Genomic DNA, 20,956 nt, shown 5'->3' on the forward strand with positions numbered 1-20,956 from the left:
CAAATCAAAATTTCAATTTTAAAAATCTTATCTTTTCAAAATCTTTTTCAAAAAATCATATTTTTTTCATTTTTGTTCTTATTTTCGAAAATTTTAAAAATTATTTTTCAAAATCTTTTTCTTATCTTTTATACCATATTTTCGAAAATATACTAACAATTAATGTGATTGATTCAAAAATTTGAAGTTTGTTACTTTCTTGTTAAGAAAGGTTCAATCTTTAAATTCTAGAATCTTATCTTGTAGTTTCTTGTTGGTTAAGTCATTTTAAAAATTAAATCTTTTTCAAAATATCTTTTCCTTAAAATTTTTATCTTATCTCTTATCATATCTTTTTCAAAAATTTCATCTTTTTCAAAATTTGATTTCAAATCTTTTTATCTAACTTCTTATCTTCTTATCTTTTCAAATTTTGATTTCAAATCTTTTTCAATCAACTAACTAACTTTTTGTTTGTTTCTTATCTTTTTCAAAAACCACCTAACTACTTTTCCCTCTCTAATTTTCGAAAATATCTCACCTCTTTTTTTTCAAAAATTCTTTTTGTTTTAAATTTTAATTTTAATCTTATCTTATCTTTAATTTTCAAAAATTACTAACCCCTTTTTCAAAATTATTTTCGAAAATTCTCCCTCTCTTTTCTTATTTTATTTAATTAATTATTTATTAACACTTCTCTTCACCTCTCTTCATCTAAAAATCCGAACCCATCCTTCTTCACTCTTCTCCCCTTTCTTTTTCCACCTAATAACGATCCTGTGCTTTGCAGAGCTTTCCCTACTTACCTTGACGGAGCTGCTTTGCTTGGTTTTCAAAATTACCTGCAGGATTAATCGCTTCTTTCGAGGAACTAGCAAGGTCTTTCATCGACTACTTTGCAGCGGCACGAATCTACGTACACGGATCAGACTATCTCAGCACCATCCGTCAGGATCCACAAGAAAGCTTGAAGGATTATATGACTAGATTCACAGATGCCACCATGGAAATACCTTATCTCAACCCTGCCGTCCACCTACATGCCCTCAAAGCTGGTCTCCGACCCAGAAAGTTCAGAGAAATAATCGCGGTTACAAAACCAAAGACACTAGAAGAATTTCGGGAAAGAGCAGCAGAACAAATGGAGATTGAAGAACTCCGTGAGGCCGAAAAAACCGAAAGAAGACTGAGAAGGGAAGATGACAGAACACCCAGATCGGAGAGCACTAAAGACCTCAGCAAACCATTCAAGCTCACCCCAAAATTTGACAACTGCACCAGATTCAATACGAAGAGGGAAAAGATAATCAAAGAGATACTCAACGCCAAGATTATAAAACCACCAGCAAGAGCTGGGAGCTACCAAGATCAGCAATTCGTCGACAAAAGCAAACACTGTGCCTTCCACCAAAAATATGGTCACACAACCGACGAGTGCATGATAGCCAAAGATCTCCTAGAAAGATTAGCTCGGCAGGGCCTCCTAGATAAGTACATCGAAGGACGGAAGTACAAAGAGAGTGACATGAACAAAGAGGAATGCCAGAAAACCTCGGCAAGCAAAGATACCAACAAATGGTCAAACAACAACCCACCTAAAGGGGTTATAAACTGCATATCCGGGGGATTCGCGGGAGGAGGCGAAACAACCTCGGCACTGAAGCGAAGCTACCACGCAATGCTAGCAATCGAAGGAACAACGCCACCAAACAACAAAGATACGCATGACCTAGAAATCACTTTCAACCAAACTGACATATGCTCGGCCGCCCCTCACTCAGACAATCCGGTGGTAATCTCTATCCAAACAGGCAACCTTTTGGTAAGAAAAGTCCTTTTGGACCCAGGTAGTAGTGCAGATGTCCTCTTTTACTCTACTTTTTCAAAAATGAATCTATCTGAGAAACTAATGCAACCCTCGTCCGGAGAATTAGTAGGATTCTCTGGAGAAAGAGTGCCGATTAAGGGTTATATATGGCTAAGGACCACGATGGGAGATGACCCGTTATCAAGAACCTTAGACATACAATACCTAATAGTTGACTGCCCTAGTCCTTACAATATTATTCTCGGAAGACCTGCTCTAAACATGTTCAGAGCAGTCATATCTACTTATCATCTATGTGTTAAATTTCAGGCACAAGGTGGCAAGATAGCGACAATACATTCTGACCGCCAACAAGCTCGGCAATGCTATAATGCAAGCCTAAAAAGATCGGACACAAGCCAGAAATAACGTGAAGTCCAATCAATACATAGCACGGAAGTCTTGTCCCTGGCCGAGCTTGATCCTCGAGGGGACACCCAAGAAAGACCTTAACCAGCAGATGAGCTCCAGAAGATTCAACTGACCCACACACCGGAACAGGTAATATACATCGGTCAAGCACTACAGGGACAACAGAGGTCGGAACTGATAAGATTATTACAAGTCAATGCTGATCTATTTGCCTGGACGTCGGCAGACATGCCCGGCATAAGCCCAGACGTAATCTGTCACAAATTGGCCACTAACAGGACAAGCCGACCTATAGCTCAGAAGAAGAGAAACCTCAGGGCGGAAAAATCAAGGGCAGCCTTAGAAGAGACAGAGAAGCTCCTTAGAGCCAACTTCATCAAAGAAATCCACTTCACCACATGGCTCTCAAACGTGGTAATGGTAAGAAAAAACTCAGGTAAATGGCGCATGTGCGTTGACTTTACAGATTTAAACAAAGCATGCCCTAAAGATGCTTACCCTTTGCCGTGCATCGATAAACTCGTAGACAATGCGTCAGGTTTCAAAAGCTTGAGCTTCATGGATGCATACTCTGGCTACAACCAGATCCTCATGCATCTAGAAAACCAAAGCAAGACATCATTTATAATTGAGCATGGTAATTTCTGTTATAGAGTCATGCCATTTGGTCTAAAGAATGCATGTGCAACCTACCAACGACTGATGGACAAAGTATTCTGGCACCAAATATGTCGGAACATAGAAATTTATGTTGACGATATGGTAGCCAAGACCACCCAAGAGCGGTCACACTGCGACGACCTCAAGGAAATATTCGAACAGATCCGATCATACAATATGAGACTCAACCCGAAAAAATGCGCCTTTGGAGTTCAATGAGGCAAATTTCTCGGATTTATGCTAACCTCACGAGGAATTGAAGCGAACCCTGAAAAATGCGAAGCAATACTCAACATGGCAAGCCCTAAACCGATGAAAGAGGTACAATAATTAGCAGGAAGGGTAGCCGCACTTTCTCGATTCTTGCCAGCAGTATCAAGCCGATCATACCTGTTCTTCCAGACGATCTTAAAGAATAAAAAATTCTAATGGACAACAGAATGCGAGAAGGCATTTGACGAGCTTAAAACTATCTTATCATCACCACCCGTGCTGCAAAGACCTATAGTTGGTAAACCCCTATATTTATATTTGTCTATTTCCAATCACTCTATAAGCTCGGCTCTTGTCATTGAGACAGGAAAGACACAACAGCCAGTATACTTCGTCAGCAGAGTCATGCAACCAACGGAACAAAGGTATCCGAGGATAAAGTAGCTAGCCCTAACACTCGTGGTCACAGCAAAAAGAGTAAGGCACTATTTCCAAAGCCACACAATAATAGTAAGGACAAACCACCCATTAAGGCAAATATTGACAAAACCAGAACTAGCCGGACGCCTGACCAAATGGTCAATTGAGCTCTCAAAATTTGACATTCAGTTTCAGCCTAGATTGGCCCTCAAAGCACAGATCCTCGCTGATTTCATCACGGAACTGATACCTAACAAGTACAACAAAACATGAGAGTTACATGTGGACAGAGCGTCAAGTCGAGAAGGAAGTGGAGCCAGGATAATCCTAAAAGAAGGAGACGAAGTAGTAGCTGAACAAGCCCTCTAGTTCCACTTCTCGGCAAGCAACAACCAGGCCGAGTATGAGGCCCTCACAGCAGGAATCAAGCTCACCCTAAGCCACCAAGTACAAAGCCTGACAGCACATTGCGACTCCCTCCTGGTGGTCCAACAGATCCGAGGAGAATTCCAAGTAAAAGATCCTTTGCTAGAACAATACTGGCTCATAGCAAAGGATCTCATTTCAAAATTTAGCTTATTTACTATACTACATGTGCATAGAGAACAAAATGTTAGGGCAGACATATTATCCAAACTCGCCGCCACTAGGACAGATACACAAACATCAGCATTATCACAACTTACACTTACAAAACCCAGCATTAAACTATTATACATAGAAAACATTAACCGCCTCCATGATTGGAAAACACTGGTGGGCGAAATTGTGATCACTACAACTTCGCACAACTAACCAGCAAGTGCACTGGGTCGTCCAAGTAATAAACCTTACGCGAGTAAGGATCGATCCCACGGAGATTGTTGGTATGAAGCAAGCTATGGTCACCTTGTAAATCTTAGTCAGGCAGACTCAATTGGGTATAGATGATAAATGAAACATAAAGATAAAGATAGAGATACTTATGTATATCATTGGTGAGAGCTTCAGATAAGCGTATGAAGATGCTTTGTCCCTTCCGTCTCTCTGCTTTCCTACTGTCTTCATCCAATCCTTCTTACTCCTTTCCATGGCAAGCTTATGCAAGGGTTTCACCGTTGTCAGTGGCTACCTCCCATCCTCTCATTGGAAATGTTCAACGCACCCTGTCACGGCACAGCTATCCATCTGTCGGTTCTCAATCAGGCCAGAATAGAATCCAGTGATTCTTTTGCGTCTGTCACTAACGCCCCGCCCTCAGGAGTTTGAAGCACGTCACAGTCATTCAATCATTGAATCCTACTCAGAATACCACAGACAAGGTTAGACCTTCTGGATTCTCTTGAATGCCGCCATCAGTTCTTGCCTATACCACGAAGACTCTGATCTCACGGAATGGCTGGCTCATTTGTCAGGCGAGCGCTCGGTTGTCAGGCGATCAACCATGCATCGTGTATCAGGAATCCAAGAGATATTCACTCAATCTAAGGTAGAACGGAGGTGGTTGTCAGTCACACGTTCATAGGTGAGAATGATGATGAGTGTCACGGATCATCACATTCATCAAGTTGAAGAACAAGTGATATCTTGGAACAAGAACAAGCAGAATTGAATAGAAGAACTATAGTAATTGCATTAATACTCGAGGTACAGCAGAGCTCCACACCTTAATCTATGGTGTGTAGAAACTCCACCGTTGAAAATACATAAGAACAAGAGTGATCATTGGCTTCGGTCCCAAAGAGGGAACCAGAAGAACCAAGATGAAAATACAATAGTAAAAGGTCCTACTTATAGGGAACTAGTAGCTTAAGAATTACAAAGATGAGTAAATGACATAAAAATCCACTTCTGGGCCCACTTGGTGTGTGCTTGGGCTGAGCAATGAAGCATTTTTCGTGTAGAGACTCTTCTTGGAGTTAAACGCCAGCTTTTATGCCAGTTTGGGCGTTTAACTCCCATTTTGGTGCCAGTTCCGGCGTTTAACGCTGGGAAATCTGAAGGTGACTTTGAACGCCAGTTTGGGCCATCAAATCTTGGGCAAAGTATGGACTATCATATATTGCTGGAAAGCCCAGGATGTCTACTTTCCAACGCCGTTGAGAGCGCGCCAATTGGGCTTCTGTAGCTCCAGAAAATCCACTTCGAGTGCAGGGAGGTCAGAATCCAACAGCATCTGCAGTCCTTTTCAGTCTCTGAATCAGATTTTTGCTCAGGTCCCTCAATTTCAGCCAGAAAATACCTGAAATCACAGAAAAACACACAAACTCATAGTAAAGTCCAGAAAAGTGAATTTTAACTAAAAACTAATAAAAATATACTAAAAACTAACTAAATCCTACTAAAAACATACTAAAAACAATGCCAAAAAGCGTATAAATTATCCGCTCATCACAACACCAAACTTAAATTGTTGCTTGTCCTCAAGCAACTAAAAATCAAATAAGATAAAAAGAAGAGAATATGCAATGAATTCCAAAAACATCTATGAAGATCAGTATTAATTAGATGAGCGGGGCTTTTAGCTTTTTGCCTCTGAATAGTTTTGGCATCTCACTCTATCCTTTGAAATTCAGAATGATTGGCTTCTTTAGGAACTCAGAATCCAGATAGTGCCATTGATTCTCCTAGTTAAGTATGATGATTCTTGAACACAGCTACTTATTGAGTCTTGGCCGTGGCCCAAGGCACTCTGTCTTCCAGTACTACCACCGGATACATACATGCCACAGACACATAATTGGGTGAACCTTTTCAGATTGTGACTCAGCTTTGCTAAAGTCCCCAATTAGAGGTGTCCAGGGTTCTTAAGCACACTCTTTTTGCCTTGGATCACAACTTTATTTCTTTCTTTTTCTTTCTTTTTCTCTTTCTTTTTTTTTCGTCTCTTTTTTTTTCACTGCTTTTTCTTGCTTCAAGAATCATTTTAATGATTTTTCAGATCCTCAGTAACATGTCTTCTTTTTCATCATTCTTTCAAGAGCCAACATTCATGAACCACAAATTCAAAAGATATATGCACTGTTCAAGCATACATTCAGAAAACAAAAAGTATTGCCACCACATCAAAATAATTAAACTGTTATAAAATTCAAAATTCATGCAATTCTTTTCTTTTTCAATTAAGAACATTTTTTTTATTTAAGAGAGGTGATGGATTCATAGGACATTCATAACTTTAAGGCATAGACACTGAGACACTAATGATCATAAGACACAAACATAGATAAACATAAGCACTAAAATTCGAAAAATAAGAAAATAAAGAACAAGGAGATTAAAGAACGGGTCCACCTCAGTGATGGCGGCTTGTTCTTCCTCTTGAAGGTCTTATGGAGTGCTTGAGCTCCTCAATGTCTCTTCCTTGTCTTTGTTGCTCCTCTCTCATGATTCTTTGATCTTCTCTAATTTCATGGAGGAGGATGGGATGTTCTTGGTGCTCCACCCTTAGTTGTCCCATGTTGGAACTCAATTCTCCTAGGGAGGTGTTAACTTGCTCCCAATAGTCTTGTGGAGGAAAGTACATCCCTTGAGGCATCTCAGGGATCTCATGATGAGAGAGGTCTCTTGTTTGCTCCATCCTTTTCTTAGTGATGGGCTTGTCCTCATCAATGAGGATGTCTCCCTCTATGTCAACTCCAACTGAATAACAGAGGTGACAAATGAGATGAGGAAAGGCTAACCTTGCTAAGGTAGAGGACTTTTCCGCCACCTTATAGAGTTCTTGGGCTATAACCTCATGAACTTCTACTTCTTCTCCAATCATGATGCTATGAATCATGATGGCCCAGTCTAGAGTAACTTCGGATCGGTTGCTAGTGGGAATGATTGAGCGTTGGATAAACTCCAACCATCCTCTAGCCACGGGCTTGAGGTCATGCCTTCTCAATTGAACCGGCTTCCCTCTTGAATATCTCTTCCATTGGGCGCCCTCTTCACAAATGTCAGTGAGGACTTGGTCCAACCTTTGATCAAAGTTGACCCTTCTTGTGTAAGGATGTTCATCTCCTTGCATCATGGGCAAGTTGAATGCCAACCTTACATTTTCCGGACTAAAATCCAAGTATTTCCCCCGAACCATAGTAAGCCAATTCTTTGGATCCGGGTTCACACTTTGATCATGGTTCTTGGTGATCCATGCATTGGCATAGAACTCTTGAACCATTAAGATTCCGACTTGTTGAATGGGGTTGGTAAGAACTTCCCAACCTCTTCTTCGGATCTCATGTCGAATCTCCGGATATTCACTCTTTTTGAGTGAAAAAGGGACCTCGGGGATCACCTTCTTCAAGGCCACAACTTCATACAAGTGGTCTTGATGCACCCTTGAGATGAATCTCTCCATCTCCCATGACTCGGAGGTGGAAGCTTTTGCCTTCCCTTTCCTCTTTCTAGAGGTTTCTCCGGCCTTGGATGCCATAAATGGTTATGGAAAAACAAAAAGCAATGCTTTTACCACACCAAACTTAAAAGGTTTGCTCGTCCTCGAGCAAAAGAAGAAAGAAGAGAGTAGAAGAAGAAGAAATGAGGAAGAAGGGAATGGCTTTGTGTTCGGCCAAAGAGGGGGAGAAGTGGTGTTTAGGTTGTGTGAAAATGAAGGAGTGAAGAAGGGTTTATATAGGAGAGGGGGGGCTCATGGTTCGGTCATGTATGGGTGGGTTTGGGAGGGAAAGTGGTTTGAATTTGAAGGGTGAGGTAGGTGGGGTTTTATGAAGGATGGATGTGAGTGGTGAAGAGAAAGATGGGATTTGATAGGTGAAGGGTTTTTGAGGAAGAGGTGTTGAGGTGATTGGTGAATGGGTGAAGAAGAAAGAGGGTGGTGGGGTTGGTGGGGATCCTGTGGGGTCCACAGATCCTGAGGTGTCAAGGAAAAGTCATCCCTGCACCAAATGGCAAGAAAAATTGCGTTCTGTGCCAATTCTGGCGTTAAACGCCGGGCTGGTGCCCATTTCTGGTGTTTAACGCCAAGTGCTTGCCCTTTTCTGGCGTTTAACGCCAGTCTGGTGCCCCTTTCTGGCGTTAAACGCCCAGAATGGTGCCAGACTGGGCGTTAAACGCCCAACTGCTACTCTTACTGGCGTTTAAACGCCAGCAAGGCCTTCCTCCAGGGTGTGCTATTTTTCTTCCTATTTTTCATTTTGTTTTTGCTTTTTCAATTGATTTTGTGACTTCTCATGATCATCAACCTACAGAAAACATAAAATAACAAAGGAAAATGGATAAAATATAACATTGGGTTGCCTCCCAACAAGCGCTTCTTTAATGTCAGTAGCTTGACAGTGGGCTCTCATGGAGCCTCACAAATGCTCAGAGCAATGTTGGAACCTCCCAACACCAAATTTAGAGTTTGAATGTGGGGGTTCAACACCAAACTTAGAGTTTGGTTGTGGCCTCCCAACACCAAACTTAGAGTTTGACTGTGGGGGCTCTGTTTGACTCTGTTTTGAGAGAAGCTCTTCATGCTTCCTCTCCATGGTGACAGAGGGATATCCTTGAGCCTTAAACACAAAGGAATCTTCATTCACTTGAATGATCAATTCTCCTCTGTCAACATCAATCACAGCCTTTGCTGTGGCTAGGAAGGGTCTGCCAAGGATGATGGATTCATCCATGCACTTCCCAGTCTCTAGGACTATGAAATCAGCAGGGATGTAATGGTCTTCAATCTTCACCAAAACATCCTCTACAAGTCCATAAGCTTATTTTCTTGAATTGTCTGCCATCTCTAGTGAGATTCTTGCAGCTTGTACCTCAAAGATCCCTGGCTTCTCCATTACAGAGAGAGGCATGAGGTTTACACTTGACCCTAGGTTACACAGAGCCTTATTGAAGGTCATGGTGCCTATGGTACAAGGTATTGAAAACTTCCCAGGATCTTGTCTCTTTTGAGGTAATTTCTGCCTAGACAAGTCATCCAGTTCTTTGGTGAGCAAAGGAGGTTCATTCTCCCAAGTCTCATTACCAAATAACTTGTCATTTAGCTTCATGATTGCTCCAAGGTATTTATCAACTTGCTCTTCAGTGACATACTCATCCTCTTCAGAGGAGGAATACTCATCAGAGCTCATGAAAGGCAGAAGTAAGTCCAATGGAATCTCTATGGTCTCATTTTGAGCCTCAGATTCCCATGGTTCCTCACTAGGGAACTCAGTGGAGGCCAGTGGACGTCCATTGAGGTCTTACTCAATGGCGTTCACTTCCTCTCCTTCCTCTCTAAATTCGGCCATGTTGATGGCCTTGCACTCTCCTTTTGGATTTTCTTCTGTATTGCTTGGAAGAGTACTAGGAGGGAGTTCAGTAATTTTCTTGCTCAGCTGTCCCACTTGTGCCTCCAAGTTTCTAATGGAGGACCTTGTTTCAGTCATGAAACTTTGAGTGGTTTTGATTAGATCAGAGACCATGGTTGCTAAGTCAGAGTGGTTCTGCTTAGAATTCTCTATCTGTTGCTGAGAAGATGATGGAAAAGGCTTGCCATTGCTAAACCTATTTCTTCCACCATTATTGTTGTTGAAACCTTGTTGAGGTCTCTGTTGATCCTTCCATGAGAAATTTGGATGATTTCTCCATGAAGAATTATAGGTGTTTCCATAGGGTTCTCCCATGTAATTCACCTCTTCCATTGAAGGGTTCTCAGGATCATAAGCTTCTTCTTCAGATGAAGCATCCTTAGTACTACTTGGTGCATTTTGCATTCCAGACAGACTTTGAGAAATCAAATTGACTTGCTGAGTCAATATTTTGTTCTGAGCCAATATGGCATTCAGAGTATCAATCTCAAGAACTCCTTTCTTCTGATTTGTCCCATTGTTCACAGGATTCCTTTCAGAAGTGTACATGAATTGGTTATTTGCAACCATTTCAATTAGTTCTTGAGCTTCTGTAGGCGTCTTCTTCAGATGAAGAGATCCTCCAGCAGAGCTATCCAAAGACATCTTGGATAGTTCAGAGAGACCATCATAGAAAATACCTATGATGCTCCATTCAGAAAGCATGTCAGAAGGACATTTTCTGATTAATTGTTTGTATCTTTCCCAAGCTTCATAGAGGGATTCTCCTTCCTTCTGTCTGAAGGTTTGGACTTCCACTCTAAGCTTACTCAATTTTTGAGGTGGAAAGAACTTTGCCAAGAAGGCATTGACTAGCTTTTCCCAAGAGTTCAGGCTGTCTTTAGGTTGTGAGTCCAACCATGTTCTAGCTCTGTCTCTTACAGCAAAAGGGAATAGCATTAGTCTGTAGACCTCAGGGTCAACCCCATTAGTCTTGACAGTGTCACAGATTTGCAAAAATTCAGCTAAGAACTGATGAGGATCTTCCAATGGAAGTCCATGGAACTTGCAATTCTGTTGCATTAGAGAAACTAATTGAGGCTTAAGCTCAAAGTTGTTTGCTCCAATAGCAGGGATAGAGATGCTTCTCCCATAGAAGTCGGGAGTAGATGCAGTAAAGTCACCAAGCACCTTCCTTGCATTGTTGGCATTGTTGTTATTTTTGGCTGCCATGGGTTCTTCTTCTTTGAAGATTTCTGTTAGGTCCTCTACAGAGAGTTGTGCCTTAGCTTCTCTTAGCTTTCGCTTCAAGGTCCTTTCAGGTTCAGGGTCAGCTTCAACAAGAATGCCTTTGTCTTTGTTCCTGCTCATATGAAAGAGAAGAGAACAAGAAAATACGGAATCCTCTATTTCACAGTATAGAGATTCTTTGAGGTGTCAGAGAAAAAGAAAATTAGAAGGAAGAGGTAGAAGAATTCGAACTTAGTGAGATAGAGTTTGAATTGTGCATGGAGGGGGATTGGTACTTCATAAATAGAGGGATGTGAGAAGAGGGGAAGAAATTTTCGAAAATTTGGTAAAAGATTTTAAAAACATTTTGAAAAACTTGAATTGATTTTCGAAAACTAAGAATGGAGAAGAAATCAAGTAATTTTAGAAAAAAATTTTGAAATTAGAATTTAAAAAGATATGATTGAAAACTATTTTGAAAAAGATGTGATTAAAAAGATATGATTGAAAAGTTATGCTTTTAAAAAGATATGATTGAAAAGATATGATTTGAAAACAATTTTAAAAAGATTTGATTTTAAAAATTAATGACTTGGCTAACAAGAAAAGATATGATTCAAACATTAAACCTTTCTTAACAGAAAAGGCAACATACTTAAAAATGTTCAATCAAATCATTAATTGTTAGCAAGTATCTTTGAAAAAAGAAAGAAATTGATTTTGAAAAAGGTTTGATTGAAAAGATATGATTTGAAAAAGATTTGATTTTGAAAAACTTTGAAAACTTGAAAAAAAATTGATTTGAAAACAAAATCTTCCCTCTTGTGCCATCCTGGCGTTAAACGCCCAGAATGGTGCACATTTTGGCGTTTAACGCCCAATGCACTACCTTTTTGGGCGTTAAACGCCCAACCAGGCACCCTGGCTGGCGTTTAAACGCCAGTCTGTCCTTCTTCACTGGGCGTTTTGAACGCCCAGCTTTTTCTGTATAATTCCTCTGTTGCATGTTCTGAATCTTCAGTTCCCTGTACTATTGACTTGAAAATAGAACCAAGATCAAATAAACAATGCATGCACGACACCAAACTTAAAATTAGACACTAGACTCAAACAAGAAACATAAAATGTTTTTGGTTTTTATGATTTTGTAATTTTTTTTGTTTTTTTCTTTTTTTTTTTTGATTTTTCGAAAATTATATGGAAATAGAAAATGAAGGTTTCAGAATTCTTAATTTGAATTCCAGGAATCATTGCAATGCTAGTCTAAGACTCCGGTCCAGGAATTAGACATGGCTTTACAGCCAGCCAAGCTTTCAAAGAAAGCTTCGGTCCAAAACACTAGACATGGCCAATGGCCAGTCAAGCCTTAGCAGATTATTGCTCCAATAGCAAGATTGATAGAAATCAACAAGCTCTTGTGATGATGAGTTGAAACCTCGGTCCAATAAGATTAGACATGGCTTCACAGCCAGCCAGACTTCAACAGATCATCATGAAACTCTAGAACTCATTCTTAAGAACTCTGAAAAAAATACCTAATCTAAGCAACAAGATGAACCGTCAGTTATCCATACACGAAACAATCCCCGGCAACGGCGCCAAAAACTTGGTGGGCGAAATTGTGATCACTACAACTTCGCACAACTAACCAGCAAGTGCACTGGGTTGTCCAAGTAATAAACCTTACGCGAGTAAGGGTCGATCCCACGGAGATTGTTGGTATGAAGCAAGCTATGGTCACCTTGTAAATCTTAGTCAGGCAGACTCAATTGGGTATAGATGATGAATGAAACATAAAGATAAAGATAGAGATACTTATGTATATCATTGGTGAGAGCTTCAGATAAGCGTATGAAGATGCTTTGTCCCTTCCGTCTCTCTGCTTTCCTACTGTCTTCATCCAATCCTTCTTACTCCTTTCCATGGCAAGCTTATGCAAGGGTTTCACCGTTGTCAGTGGCTACCTCCCATCCTCTCATTGGAAATGTTCAACGCACCCTGTCACGGCACGGCTATCCATCTGTCGGTTCTCAATCAGGCCGGAATAGAATCCAGTGATTCTTTTGCGTCTGTCACTAACGCCCCGCCCTCAGGAGTTTGAAGCACGTCACAGTCATTCAATCATTGAATCCTACTCAGAATACCACAGACAAGGTTAGACCTTCCGGATTCTCTTGAATGCCGCCATCAGTTCTTGCCTATACCACGAAGACTCTGATCTCACGGAATGGCTGGCTCATTTGTCAGGCGAGCGCTCGGTTGTCAGGCGATCAACCATGCATCGTGTATCAGGAATCCAAGAGATATTCACTCAATCTAAGGTAGAACGGAGGTGGTTGTCAGTCACACGTTCATAGGTAAGAATGATGATGAGTGTCACGGATCATCACATTCATCAAGTTGAAGAACAAGTGATATCTTGGAACAAGAACAAGCAGAATTGAATAGAAGAACTATAGTAATTGCATTAATACTCGAGGTACAGCAGAGCTCCACACCTTAATCTATGGTGTGTAGAAACTCCACCGTTGAAAATACATAAGAACAAGAGTGATCATTGGCTTCGGTCCCAAAGAGGGAACCAGAAGAACCAAGATGAAAATACAATAGTAAAAGGTCCTACTTATAGGGAACTAGTAGCTTAAGAATTACAAAGATGAGTAAATGACATAAAATCCACTTCTGGGCCCACTTGGTGTGTGCTTGGGCTGAGCAATGAAGCATTTTTCGTGTAGAGACTCTTCTTGGAGTTAAACGCCAGCTTTTATGCCAGTTTGGGCGTTTAACTCCCATTTTGGTGCCAGTTCCGGCGTTTAACGCTGGGAAATCTGAAGGTGACTTTGAACGCCGGTTTGGGCCATCAAATCTTGGGCAAAGTATGGACTATCATATATTGCTGGAAAGCCCAGGATGTCTACTTTCCAACGCCGTTGAGAGCGCGCCAATTGGGCTTCTGTAGCTCCAGAAAATCCACTTCGAGTGCAGGGAGGTCAGAATCCAACAGCATCTGCAGTCCTTTTCAGTCTCTGAATCAGATTTTTGCTCAGGTCCCTCAATTTCAGCCAGAAAATACCTGAAATCACAGAAAAACACACAAACTCATAGTAAAGTCCAGAAAAGTGAATTTTAACTAAAAACTAATAAAAATATACTAAAAACTAACTAAATCCTACTAAAAACATACTAAAAACAATGCCAAAAAGCGTACAAATTATCCGCTCATCAAACACCTTTTCTTGAGTACATAAATACAGGTACCATACCCAGGGACGAGCTCAACCCACAACAGTTCAGACGTAAAGCGAGCTTCTATACAAAGATAGCAGGAGAGCTGTACAGGCGCGGTTTCTCACAACCATTGCTAAAATGCTTAAGCAAAGATGAAGCAAGAGAGGTGATGGACGAAGTTCACGAGGGTGTATGTGGAAATCACATAAGAGGACGAGCTCGCACCGTAAAGATATCCCAAACAGGATACTACTGGCCGACCATGAAGAGAGAAGCAAAAGTCAAGGCATGTGACAAATGCCAAAAACACGAAGTCATCTCTACAAAGCCGGCCGAGGTGTTGCACAGCATGGAGGTAAGCTGGCCTTTCCACAGATAGGGGCTCGATATCCTCGGCCCATTTCCAATAGCGTCAGGACAGGTAAAATTCCTTTTAGTATCAATAGACTACTTCTCAAAATGGATAGAAGCACAACCCTTAGCAAGGATAACAGCCGAAAAGGTACGATCTTTTATATAGAAAAACATAATATGCTGATTTGGAATACCAAAGGAAATAATATCAGACAATGGTATACAATTTACAGACAATAAGCTCGGTTCATTTCTAAAAAATTTCAATATACAGCATCATTTTAGCTCGGTCGAACACCCACAAACTAATGGGCAAGCCGAAGCTTCTAACCGAGTTGTATTGCAGGCAATAAAGAGAAAGCTCGATAATGCGAAGGGAGAATGGGCCGAGCTAATCCCGGAAATATTATGGAGCTATAACACCACAGTACATAACACCACTGGCGAAACACCCTTCAAGTTAGTCTATGGCTCAGAAGCCTTAATCCCCGTGGAAATCAGGGTGCCGACATTAAGAGCCGAGCTATACAGTAAACAATATAACATAAGCGCCAGAAAAGCCAAGCTTGACCTGGCCGAAGAAGACAGGGAAATCGCCGCCATCAGACAAAGAGCCCAGAAACAACTGGCAGAAAGGAAGCACAATAAGAGAGTAGTGCCGAGAACCTTCATGGAAGGCGACCTAGTACTCAGACGAACAAAGGAAGCTAGACAACCTCCTTCGCTTGAAAAGCTCGCCGCAAATTGGAAAGGACCGTTCCGAGTAGCAAAAGTAGTCGGAATGGGGGCTTACCAACTTCAAACACCACAAGGCAATCCAATCCCAGGAAATTGGAACGTTTCCTCTTTAAAGATGTATACATCTTAACTTGTACAGTTAGCGAATGAAGGCACTCTTTTTCCCCCCTTAGAGCTTTTTTCCCAAAAAGAGGATTTTGCCTAAGGTGGGTTTTAACGAGGCCGAACGCACAGTAGACCAAATCTCAATATCAAAAATTTAAATCTTTAACCAATCATTTTTTGGTCTCATACAATTCCTCAATATAAACAAAACACGAAAGCTACGACTACTATCTCAATTCACATACAAATTCCAAAAGTAAACAATATTAACATAAAAGTCTAACCGACCACGCAATGGTCGGCAATATCCAACAAGTTCAAAATCAAACCGGCCAAGTCAAACAACTGCAAGTAACTAAACACAAGTTTTAAAACAAATCACAAAACAAAAAAACATCAAATTACAACTAAGAGGGAGGGACATTCTCGCCATGCTCCTCTACAGTTCCATCTACAACTAATTTACCCCGACCACTATCTTGGTCATGTCAAGCCGATCCTTATCAAACTCCGGCGCCAGCAAAGCAATTTGGCTCACAGCACGCTCAAATCCGTAAGAAAACATCTCCATTCCATTTTCTTCCAACTCATGGACTCGGGCTGTGAGTTCACCTTTAACAACATCATTTTCCTTCACCTCGGCCTACAACAGACGAATCTGATCCCTCAAGCGGACCATATCCTCCTCAGATTCCTTTGCCCTAACAACAGCACTAATAGAAACATCCTCTTTCTCTTTCACTGATTTCTCCAATTCGGCGATTCTTCCTTTATACGACTTCTCTAAATCAGTAACTTTGTCCACTATCTCCTGCTGCTCGGCGCCAATGAGCTCGGCAGTACGGCCAATGCAGAGTAAACGAGAAGCAACAACCTACAAACACTCTCCTGAGGTGAAAAACAAGATTGAGAAAAGCAAAGGGAACTAAAGCAAAAGCAAAAACTACCTGAACAAACTTGCCAAGCGCCTCCATGCCAATTCGACGAGTCATAAGCATATCACCAGGATACTGCAACGCCCTATCAGAGAGCTCGGCAAAGTTGAACTGCTCGCTCCAAAGGGAATGAGAACTAGATCCAGCAATAAAGCATGAAGCTTCTTCTGCCGATCAAAAGCAAGCTCCCCACCACCCACAACCTCCTGACCACCCTCGGAGATAACCTCCAAGGACACATCGTCCCTCTTCCTCTTGAACGAAGATGTGGGATGGGCAACAGAAGAGAAAGCTTGCTCTCCAGCATCTTTTCGATCACCAGAGCCACTAACCCCCTTTTCTTTCTTCTTATTTAAAAAAGACTGCAACTTGTTGGGATCCAACAGAAGAACTCGACCACCTACAAGAAACCATCAATATCAGAAAACTCAACAAAAACCAACACAAACAACATACAACCAAAAACATTACCTATGTACGCTTTCAAACCCTCACTATCATCCAAATCATATAAACGCAAAATATCAGGAATGGACATACACTCCCCAGCAGCAACACTATCAACATTAAAGTCCATCATAAACTCCTCCTCCTCACTTCGTTCGGAGGCCTCAAGGATTTGGCTCGGCTCAGAACACCAGTATAGGAGAAATTTCTCACTAAGCTCATCATCCAAATAAAAGGGATACTCAGACTCGGTTGAACGAACCTTAACAAAGAGAGACTTAAAATTCTTAAAAGAAGACTTGTAAAGAAGAAAGAGAGACCGACCCGAAAAACTGCTAAGACAGACCCACAAACCCTTACGAACACCCTTCGCCTGAAAAAGCGAGAAGAACAACGACAATGAACAAGGAAATGAAAGGAAATCCATCAAACATTGGAAGGCACGGAGGAACGCCCAGGAATTTGGGTGCAACTGCGACGGCGCACAGTTGAGTTGAGTAAGGACGTCACACTCAAAAGAAGAAAAGGGGAACTTCACACCAAGCTCAATCATACACGGAGTATACATGTAAAAATACTCCCAATCACCCATTCTCTCACAAACCCTATCACTATTGAAACAGGGTTGAAACTCAACAACAACACCAGAACCACCCCTAATAAAGTCCAAACCCCTCAACTCATAAAAGGACTCGACACTGATAAAAGAAGAAGAACGGGTTCTAACATCATCATGGACTCAGTGATATGGATCATCTTTCCTAACCTCAACAGCTTTCAATTTCTCTTTTAACTTTTCTCCCGCCATGAAAAGGAAACGAACAGCAATAGTAAAAGAAAATAGAAGAAACATTAACCTTTCGAAGACATAGCGAGAATAAAACAGTAAGAAGAGGAAGCAATGAAGCGTAATTTCCAAAACAGAAAAGATAACTATTATTGCAAGCCCACTATTGTAGTGGGTAAGTTAATTCACACCCACTAAGAAACGTGGAAAACCCAAGAGGCAATAAACCACTATAAAGGCGACATGACTTGTGAAGACACGAAGGTAAAACCATTCAACACTTTTTCGAAATTTTTCAATAAAACAACATTTAGCCACGTATGAAAGTCAAGAACATCATTAAAGCTCGCCTACGTTCTACACAAAACACTAGACGACCTTGGGGCTATGACGTGTACCCCCATAATAATCGGCAAGCAAACTCATTCACGAACCGACCTCAAAGAGCGGAAACAAACAAAACAGCACATGTCACTAATCATAAGGCCAACGTTATCTTCTAAAACCGTTATCCTCAAACAGACTACACTACTCAAACACGACTCTGTACAAGTCAAAGATACTTATAACTGCACTCACAAGAGGAATCAGAACCTACGAGGTCCACCACTAACGCAAGACGTCTATAAAACTAATCCCTTTAACTCATAAAAGCTCAGGTCACATAATTCACTCTGATTTTATTATTATCATCTCTTATAACTTACATACTTATTTGAGCGTCAGAGTACTTTGTGCTGGTGCTCCTGCCACCATGTTTCAGAAGGCCGAGGTTAAAACCACATATTTATACCTGGACGACGTATAACTCGATCAAGGATCCAGGTGCTTGACTGAAAGCTACAGACCTCGACGCATTTAGAACGGAACACTTTGTAAGATTGTGTTTTTTTTTTTTTTTTTGTTAATATATTTTGGTAGGTGAGTTTAAGAGAAACGAATGTCACTACAAATACTAGAATGTTGCAGAACATGCTTTACAGTATATATGCTTTACATATATTAATACGTAAAAAGTTAACTTTTAAGTTAGTATATATATATATATATATATATATATATATATATATATATATATATAATAAATAATTTTAATGTAGATATAATATTTTTTAATCGATCAAAGTCTTGCGAGGCTAAAATATTTATATTTGATTTGATCAACTGAAATAATGATTTTCATGAATGTTGTGATAAAAATAAATTGAATGCCCATTTATGAGATTAGGCGGCTAATTTTTTTTATATTGAAGGAATATCTTTTTAAGGTAAATTAAAAGTTAATGAAGGTTGAAAAGGCTTATCACCTTTACAAATAGGTGAAGCCTCGCTTGTTTTATACACAGCAATATTAATAACAAATATTCTCTTTCTCTCTTTCATATATTATTCTCTTCTTTTTCTCTCTTTTCTTTCCATATTCTATTAATACAATATCAATATATTATAATAATATTGGTGAATATTAATATTGGCGTCTTCTATTTATACTTTGTTATTTTATTATATCTTCTTCATTTATTTATTTTACAACACATTATCAGCACGAGACTCTGATCAAATTTTAGAAAGACTGAGGTAACAAATTTTTTTTATTATGTCGAAACTCTCTCATCTTGAATTCAATGCTCTTGATATATCTAGAAACAATTATTTATCATAGATATTAGATGCTAAAATCCACCTTGATTTAATGAATCTTGGAGATACCATTAAAGCTGAAAATAATGCATCCTAGAAGGATAAAGCCAAAGCCATAATTTTTCTTCGTCGTCATCTTGATGAAGGATTGAAAAATGAATATCTCACATTAAAAGATCCTGCAGATCTTTGAAAAGACCTTAAAGAAAGGTATAATCATAAAAAAATGGTGATACTTCCTCAAGCCCGATATGAATGGACGCACTTGCGTCTGCAGGATTTTAAATCCATAAATGAATATAATTCGGCAATGTTTTGAATCACCCCACGAATAAAATTATGTGGGGAAAAGATATCTGATAATGATATGTTAAAGAAAATTTTCTCGACTTTCCATGCCTTGAATGTGCTCCTGCAGCAGCAGTATCGAAAAAAATGATTTAAAAAATATTTTGAGTTAATTTCTTACCTTTTTGTTATTAAATGCAACAATGAGTTACTTTTAAAGAATCACGAAGTGCGCCCAGCTGGCGCCGCCCTATTTCTTGAAGTAAATGCAGCAAATCATTACCCCAGAAGAGGTAAATGGCAAGGTTTTAATAACAAGAAAAATTATGGAAGGAAAAGAAATTATGTTCAAAAGAGAGGATCTCACCAGAAGTGGGATAAAGAAAGAAATATTGGGCAAAATAAATCAACAGAGGATAAGTATTTCCGTTGTGGTGGAAAGAGTCATTAGTCGCGTACCTGTCGTACACCAAGGCATCTAGTTGATCTTTACCAAGCATCTTTGAAAAAGGATGACAAAGGAAAGGAAACAAATTTTGTTTCAAATGATGTTGAAAATTCCACCTCTCATTATCATGTATCTGATTTCTTTGAGGACCCTGAAAAAAATATTGGTCATTTGATCAATGATGGAATAATTTAATATGTGAGATTGTTAAGTATCCATGTAAATAAATAATGTAAACAACTTCTTGTTAAGTTTTATTTTCTATATATTTAAGTTTCAAATATGATGTATATAAATAATGAAATATTAATGTTTATAAATTTTGAAATCATTAAATATGTCAAGTTTAAAAATAAAGTTTTAGTATATGACATTATTTTTATGTACAGTGTTTCTTAGAAAAATAATTCTGATCAAGTATTCAATTTAACTATGCATACTACTCATTTTATTATTATTTGTCTTTGAAGAAAATGGCAAGGATATGTAATGAAGATGTATGCCTTGCGAATAGTGCAAGTTCGCACACTATTCTCAAAAGTGATATATATTTTACCCATGTTGTGCCAAAAGAAGAATATGTTAATACTATTATTGGCTCAGGCAATGTGATTGAATGCTCCGAAAGAGCTATAATTTTGTTTTCTGGAGGAACAAAATTCATAATAAATAATGCACTGTTGTCTACCAAGTCTCTAAGAAACTTGTTGAGCTTTAAAGATATTCGCCGAAATAGATATCATATTGAGACTATGAATGAGGGAAGTCATGAGTACTTATGTATCACAACTCATGATTCAAATAAAAAGGTTATATTAGAAAAGTTGCCCTCACTTTCATCTGGGTTATATTATACCAAGATTAGTGCAATTGAATCACATGTCACTGTAAACCAGAAGTTTACTAGCCCAAATGAATTCATAACTTGGCACGACCGATTGGGTCATTTGAGAACAACCATGATGCGGAGAATTATTAAAAATTCCCATGGACATTCAC

General features: G+C 39.7%; 1 protein-coding gene and 1 non-coding gene across 2 annotated transcripts; both read left to right on the forward strand.

Moving 5' to 3' along the window:
• Nucleotides 1-958: 958 nt before the first annotated feature.
• LOC130933077 (uncharacterized) lies at nt 959-2,215 on the forward strand. Its single transcript, XM_057862588.1, has one exon. It carries the CDS (start codon nt 959-961, stop codon nt 2,213-2,215), a length of 1,257 nt encoding a protein of 418 aa, XP_057718571.1.
• An 8,261-nt stretch (nt 2,216-10,476) lies between these two features.
• LOC130949477 (small nucleolar RNA R71) lies at nt 10,477-10,584 on the forward strand. Its single transcript, XR_009073393.1, has one exon. It is a non-coding gene; the product is annotated as a small nucleolar RNA R71 (small nucleolar RNA).
• Nucleotides 10,585-20,956: the final 10,372 nt, after the last annotated feature.

Source organism: Arachis stenosperma, chromosome 1, assembly GCF_014773155.1.
Source record: "Arachis stenosperma cultivar V10309 chromosome 1, arast.V10309.gnm1.PFL2, whole genome shotgun sequence".
Taxonomy (NCBI): Eukaryota; Viridiplantae; Streptophyta; class Magnoliopsida; order Fabales; family Fabaceae; genus Arachis; species Arachis stenosperma.

Excerpts from the sequence above, each read along its gene's own strand:
- LOC130933077 (XM_057862588.1), top strand. The coding sequence starts at position 959 with ATGACTAGATTCACAGATGCCACCATGGAAATACCTTATCTCAACCCT.